General features: G+C 38.0%; 1 protein-coding gene and 1 long non-coding RNA gene across 8 annotated transcripts in view; one reads left to right on the top strand and one right to left on the bottom strand.

The window, feature by feature from the left end:
• The first annotated feature begins 975 nt into the window (after positions 1 to 975).
• Positions 976 to 7,932, top strand: LOC144267814 (uncharacterized). The gene is made up of 3 exons (XR_013346667.1): positions 976 to 1,042; positions 6,015 to 6,194; positions 7,194 to 7,932. It is a non-coding gene; the product is annotated as an uncharacterized LOC144267814 (long non-coding RNA).
• FAM149B1 (family with sequence similarity 149 member B1) overlaps positions 1,585 to 19,593 on the bottom strand; it is a 22,590-nt gene continuing 4,581 nt past the window's right edge. Inside the window, exons 4-15 of one of the 7 annotated variants that reach the window (XM_077822134.1) lie at positions 18,432 to 18,574; positions 17,577 to 17,696; positions 16,789 to 16,959; positions 14,239 to 14,432; positions 13,117 to 13,250; positions 12,416 to 12,469; positions 11,775 to 11,887; positions 10,485 to 10,709; positions 7,927 to 8,053; positions 7,386 to 7,511; positions 6,101 to 6,182; positions 1,585 to 2,945 (exon numbers count right to left, since the gene is read on the bottom strand). In XM_077822134.1, coding sequence (XP_077678260.1) covers positions 2,869 to 2,945; positions 6,101 to 6,182; positions 7,386 to 7,511; positions 7,927 to 8,053; positions 10,485 to 10,709; positions 11,775 to 11,887; positions 12,416 to 12,469; positions 13,117 to 13,250; positions 14,239 to 14,432; positions 16,789 to 16,959; positions 17,577 to 17,696; positions 18,432 to 18,574 — 1,566 coding nt within the window. In that variant the 3' untranslated portion in view covers positions 1,585 to 2,868. Of the gene's footprint in view, positions 6,183 to 7,385; positions 7,512 to 7,926; positions 8,054 to 10,484; positions 10,710 to 11,774; positions 11,888 to 12,415; positions 12,470 to 13,116; positions 13,251 to 14,238; positions 14,433 to 16,788; positions 16,960 to 17,576; positions 17,697 to 18,431; positions 18,575 to 19,593 lie in introns of all 7 variants that reach the window. The other 6 variants (XM_077822129.1, XM_077822136.1, XM_077822131.1 and 3 more) reach the window with 6 other exon arrangements.

Genomic DNA, 19,593 nt, shown 5'->3' with positions numbered 1-19,593 from the left:
CCACCGAAGCTGCATTTGTCTTGTGTGTATAAATAGGGTATCACAAACAGAGGAGTGGTGGAGAAAAATATTTTGGTCCAACACAAGTGTTGCCATATGACCTGATTTGAACTACTTTGACTGTTTTAATTTAAATAATTTTCATTTCCTTAAAGGAAGGAACCTTTGTAGCGACCAAGATGAGTAGACTGTGTGGATTCAGTTAGAGAGAGGTTATAATTGGTCAATCAACTGGTACAGCCCACTTAGTGCCCTGGAAAAGACAGTGATTGCCTGTAACTATCATGTTTAAGTTAATGCCTTTAGCTAATTCAGTGGTGCTTTGGTGTGTTGTGTATCATTCTGTCTGTAACCATCTGAGATAAGACCACTAAATCTTAAGGAAGGGAACCCCATGTCTGTTAAGGATTGTTCCATGTTGTACAGCACCTAGCACAATGGGGTTGTGGTCTGACTATGGCTCCTAAGCACCACAAGAATATAAATAGATTCATAGATACTAAGGTCAGAAGGGACCATTATGATCCTCTAGTCTGACCTCCAGCACAACACAGGCCACAGAATCTCACCCACCCACTCTTGCGAAAAACCTCCCACCTATGTCTGAGCTATTGAAGTCCTCAAATCATGGTTTAAAGACTTCAAGGAGCAGAGAATCCTCCAGCAAGTGACCCGTGCCCCGTGCTACAGAGGAAGGCGAAAAACCTCCAGGGCCTCTTCCAATCTGCCCTGGAGGAAAATTCCTTCCCGACCCCAAATATGGCGATCAGCTGAACCCTGAGCATATGGGCAAGACTCACCAGCCAGATACCCAGGAAAGAATTGTCTGTAGTAACTCAGATCCCACCCTATCTGACATCCCATCACAGGCCATTGGGCCTATTTACCATGAATAGTTAAAGATCAATTAATTACCAAAATCGTGTTATCCCATCATAAGTCTTTTGCCAACACTATTCTTTCATTTTTCTGAACAGAGAATGGTTGAACGAAGAAGACAGGAGAGGGTTGGACTGCTTTTCCATTAACAGGAATTTTTGAGGTGAGGTCTTTGCATGAGGAGGGGAGGGAGGAAAATCTGAGTAAAAAAGTTGCTAAAAGAGATAAGACCACTAAATCTTAAGGAAGGGAACCCCATGTCTGTTAAGGATTGTTCCATGTTGTACAGCACCTAGCACAATGGGGTTGTGGTCTGACTATGGCTCCTAAGCACCACAAGAATATAAATAGATTCATAGATACTAAGGTCAGAAGGGACCATTATGATCATCTAGTCTGACCTCCAGCACAAGGAATGGTTAGTGGAATTAGTAACATGTTTTTTGGTGAGAGAGAGGGCTAAATCGCTGCATCTGCTAACAGACTATGATTGTAAAGGATATTTTTTCCTCTGTCTGAGCAAGATGACTTCTAGTGGTAATGGGACTTATGTGGCCACTAAAGAACAAATGTGCCCTGGAATAGTCATTTCAGTCTCGATTCATGAAGCTTGCATCATGTATGTATTTTCAGTAGGCAACAATGAAGCCATTTGACAAAACACATCTATTGTTCCTCAGTATTTTCAAATTACAAACAAACAGATGAAGTTTAAAAAGCTTCTTTTTAATTGCATATAAAAGGTGACAATTTTTTTATTAAAGAATCAGTTTGCTCAAAGTAACTCTCTTCACATTGTAGCAGAATACCTTTTGTTCAAAAATAACAGGTTCCCCTCAATTTATGACATATATTTGCAGTCTAGCACTTACTATTAATAGTAAGACCTGAATATAATGTTTGTAGTTAAACTGAATTACAGTTTAGCTGCTTTACTGTGAAACTGTTGCATTTAATGTATAAGCGACATTTATGTCTTAATGGTAACTGTTTCTAAAATATCTCAGTGTGTCTGTCTTACAGAAGTGGAATATGTCTGTGCCTAAGAAAGCTCTCCTGGGCGACTGAAATGGTGAATGATGCTGGTGCACAGAAACATTTCTTTAGTCACCCTAATTTGTTTCAAAATGGAGACATCCATCTGCTGAAATTACTTAAAATATTTAATCAAGAAGAATACTTAAAGGATTCTCTTACTTTGAGTAGTGTGTGGGAATAAATTTTCAGCAAAATAAGATTGCTTTTGTCCCTTGAGAACACTTGCCTGAGTCACTGGTGGAGAAGAATTAGTTTATAATACAGGAAGGGACAGTAGCATGCTACAGTTAAGACTGCAAGTTAAAATTAGCAAATGTGGAAGCACAAGATTTCTTTATTTGCTACCTTATTTTATGCAACTGTTGTTGTAGCTGGTGTTCTCACCATAGGATCCACAGTTTGTCCAAATTATCTGTACACCACAGTTGTACAGGCAGCATTATATGCAATAAGTCTACTCATTTTTAATAGAGAAATCATCCCAGAAATATCAACGTAATAATTAAGTTTTTTTTTAAAAAAAATCCTTTTATATAGTAAATAGATTACTGTGAAAAGTGCAATAGTCTTTCACAAAGTTAGGCAACTGTTCCAGTAGTGCTCCTACTGCAGTAACAGGAACCAAAGAGTCCTGAGCCAAAGTCCTTTTTAATATGAAAAATATTAGCAGTGGTTTAGCGGAAAAATTGGTAGACTTTTAGGGTACAAGCTTTAGTATTCACCAGAATAGCAAAACCTGGTCTACAGGAAGAAAACTGAAATGTGCTGAGTACCCTATAGTCTTTGGCAGCTACTTTTTAAAAATATAACATACAAAAATAAGATCCTTCATGAAGATGTTCTTAAATTCTTCTGTAAACAAGTTTAATATTGCTGAGATTCAACACTTTCATGAGTGTCCAGCTGTGCTCACTGCATCATGGTGAGGGATGGATCCTTGTTCATTACCCATTACAATGCTTGTCTGCTTCTTGTAACTGATCCACCTCTGCTGTGAGCTCTTACAGAACCCTGTAGCTGAAGACCTACTACATAAAGATTAGGTAAAACATCAATTTTAGTATCTGCTAGAAGTCTTAAATACCAAAACTATATATATACACTTTTTCAATGTTAAAATATGCTTTAATTTATTTATTAGCAATGGCAGTATCTTCATTTTAAAAACCAAGGCTGATTATATTCAATAATAAAATATGCCTTTTATGAAACTTTCTGAAGGTAAGAAAGGTATGAAAATCCTTGGTTGAAAGTAGCTGCTGTATTATTGTGGAATGTTCTGTGACATGATCCATCAAAGAAGCTTTGTACTAAGAATACTTGATAAATTCCAGTGCGTGTGAGAAGTACCAGCATGAGGACAGGAGAGTCTAATATTTACCATCCTAAAAAATCATGAGAAACCAACTCACAAAACTGACAAAAAAAAAACAAAAAACCATCATGACTTAAGACAGTTTCTTCTTTTGGTCTGTCTTCTAAGCATAGTCGGCAATACTCACTTTGGCTATGGATGTTTCAGCTTGAAAAATCAGTGTGAAATATACATAAAACATACCATTCAGGCACCAATTTCCCTTCTTTTCTTTCTTGATGCTAGATCATGCATCCTAGTTCCTTCCTCTGTGTTCCACTCAGAGATGCCCTTGAGCACTCTCCAGCCTGAGCCCTATTCAGATACTCTGATAATGGTGGGTTAAGTACTTAGGCTCCTAGTCTGTGCGCTCTACAAAGTCTGGCAGCAATGGGAGAGGAGGAGTTGTGGGGAGCTTGGCCTGAGAAGGAGCTGATTCCCTGGAGGCTTGGAGGGGAGGGAGAAACACATGCATACTTGTGCCCTTAGGGCTTGTCTACATGGCAAGTTTACTGTGTGGCAAGCTAGGGTAAGATTTTAAATCACAGCAGTTTGTCATATCACACAATAATGTCCTGCTAAGGAGCATAAAGTCCTGGACATTGGCTTGGCACACTACTACTTGAAGTGCACTATATCAAAGTCCACACAGGGTGTTACTGCATGGTAAGCTAGTGCACTGTAGCTTCACAACCTGGCTTGCTGCACAGTAACGTGCTGTTTAAAGTGTTTAATACCCTCCCTCCACCCCAGTCCAGAACTGAGTAGGGGAGATAACATGGAGCTGCTGCTGGAGCAAGTTGGTGTGCATTTCGTTCCTGGAGAATTTATATGCCAGACCCTTCCTGTTGCTATCCCTTCTTGGGCTGGTTTCTGCTGTGCTCACTAGCTGAGTGAGTGGCTGCTTCACTGCACTCCATTCCACTGATTCTGAAGGAGGGAAAAGTATGCCTTATTAGAGTTAACACCACAAATCATGGGACTCAAGAATTCCCCCAGAAAGGGGCAACCTCTAAGAGCTTTCTAATAGTACCCACAACAGACAGCAACAGGTCAATTCTCCACCCACTCCCTCTTTTTCCCCCCTGACCATGTGCTTCAACACTGAGGTGAAGGAACCATCAGATGCTCTCTCTGACTGTTCAATCATTGACAAGGATACCAGCCCCAGTTGCCTCCTTTCACGCAGTAAATAAGCACTCCGATTTTCACAATAAGCCAAAAATCACGCTAATCCCATTTCAAAACAAGGCCAAAACAAACCAATCCCTAAGGACCCCAACACTCTACGTGACTAATCTTCCCAGCGTGCACTCTGGGACTGGGGTAGGCCCGCTGTTCACCCCTGACACTCTCCCCACTTGCCCCTGCTTACCAGGAGCCAACCAAAAAAAAAAAGAAGCAACAAGCCAAAAACTAGCCAACAAGCCAATTAAGCCAAAAACAAGCCCAGTTTCTGCATTTTTTCCATGGGTTTGGCATGTCTGATACCAGCTCAGATAATAAATACCATCCTAACACCTATCTACTAGGAATCTGACAGACCAACAACTATCAATACAAACGCACCAAGAACATTTAACAGTTCTCAAGTCTCCTGCCTCATTTCTTACCCAATGGAGAATGATCTCTCTCCTCATCAAAAGAATGACCCAAAGCATGATGGTGAAAAGAACTAATACAGGAAGAACTAGATATCCCTAATGTGATTCCCCTCACTCTTATGTTAATAGAATCTGTAGAATAATAAACATTCCAGTATTAAAATAGATACAGAGGATGGGTTTTGAGTTTGAGGTGAAAAGCTTATCCCACTTAAGGATTTACAATCCAGAACATTTTCCAATGTAAACAACCCAGCCATACCTGAAAACAATATATACTGTATAGATTTGGTTAACTGATTTTTAGTGCTGTGTAATTGCATAGTACGATGACTGACATCCTCCCTACAGTAATCCTGAGATCTCTGAAGCAAGAGTTGATGGAGACAAGAGGCCTCCCTCCCTAGATGATTTCTATGGCAAAAGTACAGTTGCACACACACCGCTTCATGTACCCTGCTGCTAAGTCACAGAATGGTAGTGGGAGTTGTATCTGAAGCATATAAGAATGGCTTTGTTGTAAAAGTTAAAGATTGTATCATTAGCATTTCTAGAACAATAGGGCAGTTCAGGCTAGGGAATGCATATTATCTGCCACTAAATTCATCCCCTCCCCTCCCCATGCAAAACCTCGTCTACATTTAGAAGTTGCACTGGTTTAACTAAAAGTGGATTTTGAGAGAGAGAGTGTGTGTGTGTATTCAGCTTAATTGGGTTACAAGTCAAATGAAGCTAAATTGATGTATGGGGTTTAAACTGATGTGAAAGTATCCCTATAGGGATTTTGCCACCTTGATTCAACTACATTGACTTTCAGTTAAACCAGCACAGCTTTTAATATAGGCAAGGCCTTAGTTACACACGTAGTGAACCAGAACCAACAGAAAAATATAACTTTGAATTTCACACGTATAGTACTTGATCTTTCTTTCACTTCAGTCAATTTCCATGTATTTTAATAGGAGAAGGATCAAGGTCCACAGTGTAAAAAGTCCTTTGAATTATTTAAACTGTTACATATGGCAGGAGGAAAAACCACACAAGCCCCATATCTGTGAAACTTTGTATAATAGTAGATCAGAAGAATAAATCAAATATAAAATAAATGTATTAATAGAGGTTTTCTGTTCATGTTGCAGATATAACTTAAGTGATGTGATATGAAAGCAGCAAATACCCCACATCACATCCATTATTATTATTTCAGTCAAAATATTGCATGTACCTGTGCCTGCTGATCCTCTACTGGTCCGGGTTTGATTCGCATAATCAATAACTGTGCAAGAACGGCGATACGGTGGATCCGGCTGAAAGATAAGGTGAACTAGTTTTGAATACTTGCAGTAACAGGATTTTTAAAAATGGCAAAGTCCCAATACCAAGAATTTTATTAAAACAGAACACTTTTAATGTTGCCCAGTAACTCCAGACCTCATAAGTATACTATATGAGCCTAATATACAAAGATTAATATCTTGAGGTTGTTCTCCCTTGGGTTAAATTGGACAGAAGACACAACGCTGCTGTCCACACTCCCTCCCCCAATCTACTATATATTACTTGGAAGCATCACTAGCCATTCATGCATCTGCTGAAGTGGGTATTCACGAAAGCTTATGCTCCAATACGTCTGTTAGTCTATAAGGTGCCCCACAGGACTCTTTGCTGCTTTAGCCATTCATTATCATTATTTCAGTTTCTGAAACTACTTAAGTTTCAAGATAGGAAGCCCAAGTGCTCCTAATTAGTAGTTCAGCAATGCCAAAACTGTACATGAAAATCATGAGCTGTGCTGCAGGATTCAATACTCACAAAGCTTAATATAATATAAAAGTTTAGTTAAAGCTGGGACAAGAAGCCAGCCAGACTGTTCCCCAGTAAATTTTAAAATAAAGAGCTATACAGCAGCATCTGATAATGAAATTGAACTATAGGGATTTTACAAATAATATGGGGTTGTTCAGGAAACTTAAGAAAACTATCCTTCAGTTATGCAGGAGGTTGAGTAGATAGCCCAACAAGTCCTTTAAGTTACAAAGCAAAGCATTTTTTTCTTCCCCATTTCTTCATGAGTGTAATTCTCATGAAAGATACTGGCTTGAAAAACTCTGAAGATTAAAGTCAAATTTCGATCAAGAGCAGTACAAGCTTCTCCACAATATACCTCAAACTTGTTCTGGAAGGATCATCTCTAAGGAGAAGAGTGTAGTTCGAATAGCTGAAAATACTGACAATAAAGAGAGCTGGTTGTGGGAAATTTGGAGGCATGGACACTTAACCTCTAGGAACTGGACTGAGGTCACATTGTCATTTCACAGGTGCCGAACAACTTTACATCTACCAACCTGGGCAGATTTGAAATGGGGATTTAGGATTTAAAGGTTCTGTACCAATCACTTGAGCCATCCAGTTCTCCATTAAGTATTTATAAATGCTAACAGCTAAAGCAAAATCTACCAAACAATCTCTCTGGATCTACATACTATTTGGATACATTTGCCACTTTTTACCCAAAATGCATGTGTTGTATTAGGCCTGGAGAAATGATCAGGTAAGAAAAGCCTCTCCTGTGGCTGCTGATGGTTAATCTCATCTTCCATTGCACTCTGAGCTCGACTGGAATTCCCTCGGGGATCCTACATCAAAGTACAGGAAAATTAACAATCAGACTATTTTTGATCGTGACTACTTTAAAGATAAAATCTTGGAATCAGAGTCTAATCATCTAGGAGCATCTTCACAGGAAACAGAAAATGGTTCCTACTTTCACTGGGTCTGAAAAGCACTCAACTTTGTTCCAGTTTGTTGGTCAAAACTCATGATCTTATTTTTGTATTACAGCATTTTATTATCATAACTATGAGGAAGAACGTCTAAGAACATCAGGATAATTTGGATAACAACAAAAATATAAACCAAAAATAAAAATACAAGAATTCTTGAATTTGCCAATGCAATCTGTTGTGAGATAAATTCAACTTTAACATGTCTCTCGTTTCCAAAGAATATAATTAAATGTGTTTTCATATGACATACAAATTGGGAGGTTACCGTTTGCCTTTGGGATCCCACGGTGTTCAAGTGTTCCACAACGTCAGCAGTACTAATAGGTGGCAGAAGATTATTTCGGCTCAAGGGCATTAAGGAGGGTGAGAACAGCTGGTCATGTGCAGTAGGACTGGATTCCGCCAACACCAACAACCAAAAATATACATTAATACCAGAGATTATGAGACTGATGTGAGCTAAAGCAAATGAAACAATAAAACTCAGGACAACACATGCAGAATTTTAATTTAAGACGCTGGGTTGTTGTGTGGAGAGTATAGGAGAACTGGGCTTCAAGGGCGAGCACTGCACTGGAATAAACTTGAAATTATTTTTTAAAAGTTACAAAATTGTTTTAGCCAGTAATTTCTTGTATTCCCTTGTTAGTAGGCTTGGGATTGCTCTTCATGCATTTTGTCAATGTATCCCTTGGGAAGGGAAACCTTCCAGAGACCCTGAGGTATGCTATGGTCCAGTCAATGGTCAAAATACCAATCGTCTCAGCAGTTTCACTACATCTCAGATCTTCACAACCCTAAGCAAGGTCATGGGAAAGGTAACAGGAGCCCAGCTCTAGCAGCGCATAATTACTTATCGCTAGATCCCTCCCAGATACGTTTCAGACCTAGCTATGACATTGAGACAGTAAGGTAACGCCCATCTTTTCATGTACTGTGTCTATATACCTGCTACGTGCATCTGATGAAGTGGGTTCTAGCCCACGAAAGCTTATGCCCAAATAAATTTTAGTCTCTAAGGTGCCACAAGGACTCCTCGTTGTTTTTGCTGAAATGTGTGTTTTAGCAAGAGATTCTCCCACACAGCTCTGTTTCTCATCCTGCTTGTCTATGAAATCACTAACTGTGATCTCACAAATTTTACTTCATTACAGGAACAAAAAGGTAAGTTGTAAAAGGCTTGTTAAGAGCAAATCCTTTTTTTAAGAAGGTGAACTCAGAAGCTTTCTACCCAACAAAAGGCAAATTCAGTATTTATATTACAAAGTTGATGGAATCAATGACATCTAAAACAAGACACGGAGCAGCACTCCTTGGCTTCTCTGAGGTCTGAGTGATGATTAATTAGCAACTATTGCAGAGAAGACACAAAATTTAAGTCTTGACAAGTAAGCAAAAAGGGAAATGATTTTTAACTATTCTGCTTTAAATTGTGATGTTTAAATCTACATAATATTTGTATTAATAATCTGAGAGGTTAAGGAATAACTACAAATGTGCAAACAAAAGTAGAAAGTTGTAAAATAGGTATTCTGCTCTGAAAATACTGCAATTTATATGCGAATAGAGTTCATTTATGAGATAAGTATTGAAGATATTCAGTATTGGGTATTATATGCATACATTCTGAGATTGCCAGATTGGGAGGACATTCTGGAATTATGTGTTACAAGAGCTTGAAAACATAACCAAATTTTTTAATACCTCTCCCTGGAACCCACTGTATGCATTTAGTATATATATGCCAAGAATAAAGGGGGTAATTCAAGAACTGTGAAATGAATCTCTGGGTCTGAGAATAGCGAAGAGAGACATTACAAGACATTGGAAGAAAAAAGGAGAATCATCTATTAAGTAATTTACAGCTGAGTTGGTAATAATGACAACATCTAAAAAAAGATGTAGAGAAGACAGGCTAGATTGGATGAGGTTAAAAGAACACGAGTCCATTCTTAAATATAGATGGAAAAGTCAAGTCAGTTCCAGAAACACATGCAGAATTCCGCCACTAGCCTGCCTGCAAAGGACATTCAACAGAGAAAGAAACTTTAATTCACCTTTCTAAACAAAACATTTTTAGGGTCTGTGAAATCCAGTGACTCTTCTGGGTTTACTACCAATGCTGCACAATATATCATTCTGGGTTGTCACAGGTACCAGAAGCTTCAGAAATCAATTAGAGACTTTTGGTACTTGTGGCTTCCCAGAATGATGCATTTTGGTGTGTCATTTCTAAATCCAGAAGAGCCAGCTCTTGGTACTCGCACTCCAGGGTGACTCAGCTGCTTTCAAAGTATAAAAGTCTGTTTTGGATGCAGGCAAAAGACTAGAGGAAAATGAAAATAATTTCATTCTAGATTTGATCCAAAGCCCATTGAGGTCAATGGGAGTCTTTCCACTGACTTCAGTGGGCTTTGGAACAGACTCACTAAGATTAGCATCCTCTGTAGCTATCAAATTGTACATCTTTTCATGCAACTCTCCTCCTCTCTCCAAGGCAGCAATTAATAAAATTAAGTTTGCTCTCCAGTTGCTTGAAAGCTTATAGGGATGTAGTCTCTCTTATACAGCAATGCACAGCATCACATGCTTAGGCAATTTTCAGAAACATAGGTTGCAGCTAAAACGTTACGTCAGTTTTAGGAAATGTAGCAGTTTCAGCTTTCTCAGGAGACAGTGATTTCATTTGCAATTATATTTTTTTTAATAAAAAAATCATAGATACTGTCTCCATTTGACAGCTTTTTCACTTTACATGTACTCGGTTCTATAAACCATTGGTTATAATAATTTGTAGAGTGAAAAACTGGTTTTTAAACATACAGTCGTGTTCCCCTGATGACTTCATCCATGGATCTTGGTGTCCCAGAACGAGAGTGGTTAGTGTTGATGGGATGCAGGGTGCGTGGTGGTGGGTTGCGTCTTCTAGCAGAATGAGCAGAATATGACAGAGAAGACGTACTCAGCTCTAGAGTGCGATTTGGTCGCGTTCTTGTTGAGAGGATGGAACTGGAGCCTGGCCTCAATAGCGATTTGTCATCCAGATCCCTAACAACACAATCAAGGAACCAAATGAAACATACATAAACATGGTCATTATGACAGATTTCATACTGTTAGCACAGTCCTTGTCTGAAAATTACAATAGCAACATTATGTACTGATAAAGTTGGTACACTTTTGATACCATTATATAAGATGTCACGGAGGGCTGTGCTACCAAGGAATAGGGCAAGGAACAGAAAGAAAGGAGTTAGGCTTTATTTTTAATCATCATGAAATGTTCCAGACTGAAGAGAATAGAAATGGAAGAATTACTATTATTCACAGAACAAATGCAGCAACAACATAGAGAGTGGGAATGTAAGCTAAACCCTCACATCCTTGGCTTTGTGCCTCAGACCAGACCAAACAGGTCTATCTCTAGGGATAAGAGGGCACATTAGTTTCCAATTCCATTCAACCTGTCATTGTCCTCTTCAGGATGACAAAAGCTATGCCAGCTAGTACCAGGTTGTGATTCAGACCACAGCTCACTAAGTGATAAACTAGCCATATTAAAAAAAGAAATTTTAAAAGTTTGGGATTAGATGTCTTAATGGGTTAGTGCATTAATCTTTCATCTCTGTAGACCAAGTTGAAATCATATTTAAATCAGAAACAAAAAGGTGTTGAGTTTGCTTGTTCCATCTGTTGCATGTCACAAAACCACCACACAATTTGCCATTTGGCAAGAGGGGCCTTTCTTTAATAGAGACTCATTATATGAAACAGCAGGCTTGTTACAGATCCAGACTATGGTATATTGGGTACCCTGATGAAATCATAGATCCTGATTCAGCAAGGTATTTAAGCCTGTGCCTAACTTTAATCATGTGAGTAGTCCCAGTGGGTTTACACAGGAGCTTAAAATTAGTCATGTGCAAGTGTAGTAAATATATTGCATCACTGAGAACAGATAAATAGGTGAGAAAATAATTGAGAACCGCTGCTTACACTATGGGAGATTAATTTCCTTGACACTGGGTTTAATCTCAATACATTCTTCTTTCCCAGCATTAAAGAGCTCAACTTTACTACAGTACTACAAAGACAAAAAGCTACTACTCTTACAATATTTTGTCTATTAGAGGCAGATTCCTTTGTTGTAAGTGTATCCCATGTATCACCATCAAACCATTCAGATTTTGTTGAGGGCCACCACTTGATCCTTGAGAGACATTTATCTGTAAATCAGAAAAAAATAGATTTACTTTTGACATGATGATGATACATACACTCACCTATGTTCTTGCCCTTGCCAAATAATCACTGGAAAACAACAGAAGCTGAATGCTTCCAACCAAAGCAGAGTATATTCATATACATCATTCTCATGTTTTAGCTAAGTATCCTATAAATAACAGTTGAAGCTTGGTCTTGCAAATGATGGCACTTAGCAGATATTTTAAAATAAAAATATATACTACCGTACTATACTATATATTGTATTTAAAGCTTCACAACTGAGGCTTTCATTTGCAGGAAACAATCTTGTGACATGGTGCACAAATGAGTGTGATATAAGTAACTACTGTCAGAGAATCTTTATGATCTCACTTTACAATGTGTTGGGCACTTCTTTTATGTCAAGAACAAAACTGGAAAATCCTCTCCTTGTAACTCAGGCTGATCTGGAAAAATGGCAAATTCCACCCACCACAATGACACCAAAAGTAAGAACAATAGAGCTTTAATCTCTCCAGCATACATACTTGAGGTGATTTTCTCCTCTTTTTGGTTTTGCGGCTACATCTGGGTTGTGGGCACTACACATACAATAAGGCAAACATGAGGAAGAGGTAGAGGATTATACAGGAAAAGTGGGAAGAAAGAAATAAAAAGGAAAGAATGGAATTAAAAACTGATGGAATATAGATAACATTTTTGGTGCTTGCCACTTTAGGGACATCTAATCCTAAAGTAGAACATGCAGGGCCAGAATCAATATCTAAAAAAAAATTTTTTTTTTAAATCATGTTTTAAATGTACAGTCACTTACCACTTCACAGAGACTAGACTCTAATCTCTAGTTTCTAATGACCTTGGAAATGGCTGGGCTGACAGTGACTAGGACATCTCTTGTCCACAGTAATCAGAACCTCACAATATAACTCAAGCAATGTTAAGTATGGAAAGAATTTACACCATTACCATCCAAAACTCACCGTACCTTGGTACATTATAAATGATACTACAAAAACAACAACAAAATTTAAAACAGAAAAACAGGGATAAAAAACAATTGTGACTGTGAGGCATAACAAAACTAAAGTTTTAGAAAGGGCAGTTAGTGATCATGTGTCTAATTTTAAGAAGAGGTCAACACACAAATCTCCCTCTAGAAAACTTTAGCCTCTCTGGCCAGGCAGTGTTACTCGAACTCAACCTTAACCACTTGGCCAGTAGAGCTTACCAAATTTGAGGTGATGGAGGGCATTTTAGCTTGTGGCACTCGTGGTAACACCAATGGCAGAGGTTCAAACTGCAGAAAAGGGCTTCCAGGATCCATTCTCATTGTTTCTGCAGTTATGACATTTTTCTCATCATCTATGCAAAACAAGAAGAGTGGAGAATCCACATCATTACAAATTATCAGCATTGCCACTTTTATGGGCAATACTTTGAATCCAAAGATTTTAGGCTCTTTTTTGATAGACTTCACTCAGGTGTTTAACTCTGCTTAATATTGTTAAATTCATGTCTCATCAAGTTGCAAAATCAAGGTACTGTGTTGTCTTTAAAGGGTCATCACAAAAATATGTCTCTCTTTCATTTCATTCCATGATTTTTCTCATAGGCAGGCAGATTATAAGTTGTTTAAAGAGTAATATCAACTACAAATTTTAAAATCCCTTGAAAATATAATGTGGTGGGGAATACTATCTAAAATATTTTTTAATTTTCAATTTACCCCATTCACTGCTCTTTAAAGAAACAAAAACAAAACACTACCAATACATTACTGCAATATCTCTGCTCTGATCATGCAGGACAGCAGCTAACCAAAAGATGAAATAAGTGTACCTCAAACCTGTGTGGTTATCAAAGACACTAGTGAACTGATTATTTTTGGGTAGTGGGAAGACAAATAGTGTTTCCCAAATGGAACAGAGCGACAAGTGTTATTTATAGGATTCTAAAATAATATTGGAAACTATGGAAGGTATAAAAAGTATACTAAGTAATAAAAAGTATTGACAACCACTCTTTAAAGTATGATTTAATGTACAAATATTGCCTCCAGAAATACAGTATATCCTACGAGGCTAAGGCTTACTAATTTTAAGCACTCCAAAGAGTATCCTTTTTAAAAAGAAAAGAAGTACTTGTGGCATCTTAGAGACTAACGAATTTATTTGAGCATAAGCTTTCGTGAGCTATAAGCCTATGCTCAAATAAATTTGTTAGTCTCTAAGGTGCCACAAGTACTCCTTTTCTTTTTGCGGACACAGACTAACACGGCTGCTACTCTGAACCCTTTTTAAAGAGAGCATCGGAGTATTACATCCATTTCAAATTTTGTTTCAACACTGACCCTTACCAGAGACTGATCCTTCCCAGTGCCGGCAGATTAACCCCTCCACAGAGCCCAGGACTTCACTCCACACATCATCAAACACATATGTGAGCACAGCATCCTTCATGCAGTAACATGGAGATATAGGAGGGAAACCTAATTTCTGTCTGTCAGATGAGAGTCCCATTTTCCTTTCATGCAACTCTTCCTCCCTGTAAAGAGAGGGTGAGCAAGATTTCTATCTTGACTTAAACAAACTGCTTTCTCTATCCTTTGCATTCTTGTTGTAATCATTTAATGTTTTAAATGGCTGGTTATATGTCTGTTACATATGTGCACCTCTGTTAGACTTCGGTTCGATTTCCTTTTAAGTTAAAATGGGTAGGTCAGGACAGCTGGCTGCATGATTACAAGAAATGACTTCAACAGAAATGGCGTATTTCTCACAGATTACTGTCTGTTGAGGGGTGGCAGTGCACTCAACAAATAAGAGCAGATAACCCACTGACTCTAGTATTGGAGGCAGCACACTTCTGTGGATACAGCACTGACATGAGAATATATTTCAGAGTCTGCCACTGATCTGTGTGATATTCAGTAAATCACTTTAGCTCTCTGTGCCTTGATTTTCTGATCTGTAAAATTAGTATAATGATTTTTATTCTCCTTTGTAAAGCGCTTTGAGATTCAAGAATAAAAAGTGCTATATAAAAATATATATTCATATTTACAATTTGAGTACTTTGGCTTCCAGCGGGACTATTATCTTTATTCATCTCCCCACTAGGCAGCAGTCTTGCAAGGCACATCACTACAAAGTCTCTAATTTTGGCAACTAACTGCAGTTGTTTAGTAGCATTTCCTGTCTGTTGACCTAACAGCCACCAAATATAGAACCACCAAATATTAGAATATAGAACCAACTTAATTTCAGAGAATTAAAAAGAAATAAAGCTCTTTTATTTAAAAGATATAAAAAGAAAGCTCAGGGGCAGCAAGAGACCCCAGCTGCAGGATCTTCCACAAGACAGGACGTGTACTGAGTTCTGAAGCCCAGGAAATATCTGCTGCATTCAAGAACATGATGGGTCAGCCAAAAGATTTCACATGCTGACACAGAATAAAAAATATTTCAGCATCTATTTTTTACAGCATCAATATCTTCTATTTAATATTTAACATAAAAAGCTATACATTTTGAAGATAAGGAAGGGCCAGCATTAAAGGAGTTTTCTATACTAACTACTTAATACCTTACAGAATTCTCTGCTGTTTGTTCACTGCAATACTCATCTCCTACTGGCCTGGTCAGCATATGCCATACAGTGCCATACAGGTTTTCAAACTGGAGTAGCTGTACCCCTACGGGTACATGAGAAAAATCATGTAATGGCGGAGGTTGCATTTCTTTGTACAGATGTTCTCAAATTGTGGGGTACGCCCCCCTGGGGGGGCACACAGGAATGTTTAGGGGGCCCCCTTTGAGTTACAATTTTTGGTTGCACCCTTCAACACAGACAGGATGGGTGGCCCACTGAGGTGAGTCAACAGGGGGGGATGGTGCTCCCTCCCCGAGTCCTGTGGCATGGGGCTGGCCTGAGCCACCTGGCGTCACTGTCCGTCCCCCTGAATGTTCCCCTGCACCCCCCAAGAGGGCGCGCCCCATAGTTTGAAAAGCTCTACAAGCTGTTGCTAAATGGAAGGCAGAAATCTGGCAGGGGGTGGGGGAAGGGCGCGTTACCCTCCCCTACATGTCACCTCTACCTATCTCAGATGGGGATATGCAGTAGACTACATTATTTGGAAAGGAGTACCCAGCCTAAAAAGTTTGAAAACCACTGCTATACACCAATCAGAAAGTCATGATCTGATGAGTGTGACTTTGTTTTTTCAAACTAGTTAACTTGTGACCAACTAACAAACCAACAGGTCATACAGATTTCTTACTTACTTTTGTTTCCATTAGGCAAGTTGTACAAAATAAGTGGTGTTTCCAACTGACACCCTTAATTTCCTTCTTTTGATGGAAACAAATGTAAACTATTTTCTCATAAATCGTGAATCCAGAACAACTTAAATTGCTCTTATGGAGGTGGAAAGGTGTAATACTACCTAAGCACTAGCAATCTGGACACTGAAATGCGGACACAGCACCAAGCACATTGTTGATACTTAACAACTAACAACAAACTTTACATTCAGAATCATGTAACAGACCCTCGGCTATTATGTTATAAACCACCCCAGGCCAGAAACAGAAGCAACTAGTTTGAACAGTTATAGAAAAGAATTAAGACAAATACTTTGAGGAGAAAAATATAGCATAGCAAAATTACTAATTCAAGGAGGTGGATAGACCTACATGGGTTTAAAAGCTCCTCTCCAGGCTTAAACATTTTAAATTTCTCTCATTGGATGACGTGAGAGAAGATTCAGTTAAAGTACTGTTTTGTCATATTAACTGTCATCCCAATGTCAAGAACAAATGTAATATATTATCATTTAGCAACAGAAATTCCAGGCCACCAGTACTAGAGGTATTGTTATAGATTAATATTCAATACCTACACATCTCTGCAGTCAAATGCTAAATATTCCTCCATTATTCCTTCAGAGACAATTACTCCATCTTCACCTTCTTCACTCTCCACAGAGCAAACAGTAGGAGGTTTTGAAAAGTCAGCATCTTTATGAATGGGAGTAACCCACAGAGGTATCTTCTTGCCCAAAATACTAAACCTTAACAAACAAAATATTTTTCAAAAAGCAGAAAATAAAACAAATCTGTTATTCTATTTATAATAGCAGAATTTAGCTTTTTCTGTATGGTTGACTGAGAGACATAGATGGTTTGGTTGTAAGACCAAATGGGTACATTAATGGGTTAGTTACTGGAGAGGACAGTAAGCCTACATATTGTGTATTTTAATGCTGTATATTTTTAATACTTATACAAGAGTCTACAGTCTCAGAGAATAAGTTTATAAAACAATTGTAAAGAAAAAAGTGCTTTATATCTTTAAAGCATTGTACCAACATTAATAGTTAATTAATGTCACTGGCAACTACTATATATACAAATCCTCAAAAAGCTAACTATCAACTTATTAGGTCAATTTGTAGTCTACTGCACCTCAAAAATAAACTCATCTGGAAGGTCTAACTGTCCTGAATCTAGTAACATTTCTTTTGGCTACTAATCCATGCTTTGTCCAAAAATGTACCAAACAAAGAATGCTGAAGCTTGACTTCATATACAACTCATAAATTAAGAAAAGAAATTGATTGTTGCAATCCTTGAGCAGAAAGATCACCTTCAGACACTGATACAATCTGGGAAATCTACTGATACTTACTCACTAGAATCTCTTTCTTGTACTGGGCTGACATCCAGTGAACCTAAGCTGCTAGAAGGTGAACTTGAATACCACCCAAAACCTTCATCTGTGGGGATTACTACCTGCTTCCCCAAAATCCTATAATATTAAAAAGAAAATTTTAAAAAATTAGACAATGTGACACGTAAAATGGCTGAATGATTTATTATACAAGAAAGTAAACAACGTTTATTGGGAAGCCATATGAACACCACAGAAATAGTGAGGTTGCTTGTATCTCACACATATAGCTTTGAAAATATACTTGTCAAATGAGAGAAATTTTCTGCTTTGCAGATTATATTTTAATGTGGTTTGAGGTATTTTCTCTACACATATTCCATGGCATCATGCATATGTGTTAAGAGAATTCTTTTGCTTTCTCCTCTTCTAACACTAATGCCTTAAGCATTGGCAAACCTGTCAAATGTAAGACTAAGATTTAAGTCTCCAAACAGCCACCATAACTGGCAAGCTATTCGTTTGTAAAGCAAGGATGAATTTTTGGTGTTTTTTAATTATAAAAAATAAACACCCATAACTTCTATGAAAAAATGCCTTGCAACTTTTTCTAAGAAAAAAATTGCTATTTTAGGGCCCAATGTAGTGGAAAATATCATCAGTCTTCCAAGCACCTGAATGAACTAAACATGAGCCTTGCAGCAGTGGGGGAGGGGTGGGAGCCGACAGACAATTTTATCTCCACATATTGTATAATCACACACACTCACATCAATTCTAACAATGTTTAAAAATACAGCCATTTTCACCACTAGCAATTTGGTTCTTTAATAATTCTGTGACAGTAACAGCATTAGTCCATCAATAAAATACCTGAGATGAGGAAAGCTAGATGTCCATTGTTGGCACTCTACTTGCAGACCCTCAACATGCACACTTTCTTTCTGTTCATATAAAAGCTCATCAATGTGTCTGAACATCTGCTGAACTTGTCGTGTGGCAGCTTTATCAAATTCCTAGGAAGGAAAATTATCCAAAAAAATGTTAAAAGGGAGGATTTGGGGTGAGAATTTTTTTAAGCCACCTACATTGAAAAAACATTAGTTTACTTAAACTTTCGCAGGATTGATTTAAACAGAAGGACCTCTCTCATGCATGCATGTTAACCTTAAGTCATCTTTCCACTGGAGAGAACACGGATTGATGTAAGTGCTGATCCCAAGTACACACAAAATTTAGATTAGCACTGTCCCTATTGGATGGTTTAACAGAAAAGACATCAGAAGGTTTTAGAATATTTGTTTTAAATCAATAATAAGAGAGAAAATTATGTCAGTTGAGACATGGCAAATCAGGTTAATTACCTAGAAACATGAAAAAATAAGACTCATCCAAATTTCAGTGAAATGGAAAATTAATCATGCCATGATGGTGACAGAGAATGGAAAAACAATGCTAACTGGTATCAGATGTTGCCACAAATTTGACACTGAACAGTAATCAAGAGTTGATAGGTGCCAAATCCTCTATGTAGCCAGTAAACAACTGAGGATGCTTCTCCAGACAGACAACAACTGAAGATGTTTCTCAAGTCATTTAAAATTCAAAAAATTTTTCTGTCTCCACTGTGGAGAGAACAATAGCACCTGTTAATCAGAGCCTATGTCAGAATATGAAAGAGAAAAAATATCAGTGGCTTTAATATGCTTTGAGAAGCACAGAGGTTTTCCAACATACAGTTTGGTAAATCCAACCACATGAAAACGACACACTGGCGTGTGAGGTTCAACAATTATGGCATATATGCTGTATACATTAACTTTACTCATCAAATCACCTGTGATCCGAAAGTTTTAGGCTAAAAATGCAGACTATACGATATTCAGGTATTAGCAGAAGATGTCCTGATTAGACAATAAAGAAAAGAGGGTTGGGAGGGGTTAAGAGAGAAAGACCCTCCATTTCTTTTCCCATAACAAATACCATTGCATTATTTACAGCTCTCATCTTAACCTGGATTTTGCAAATAAATTTA

Source organism: Eretmochelys imbricata, chromosome 7 (genome assembly GCF_965152235.1).
Source record: "Eretmochelys imbricata isolate rEreImb1 chromosome 7, rEreImb1.hap1, whole genome shotgun sequence".
Taxonomy (NCBI): Eukaryota; Metazoa; Chordata; order Testudines; family Cheloniidae; genus Eretmochelys; species Eretmochelys imbricata.
This window is presented reverse-complemented; position numbering and strand designations above follow the sequence as displayed.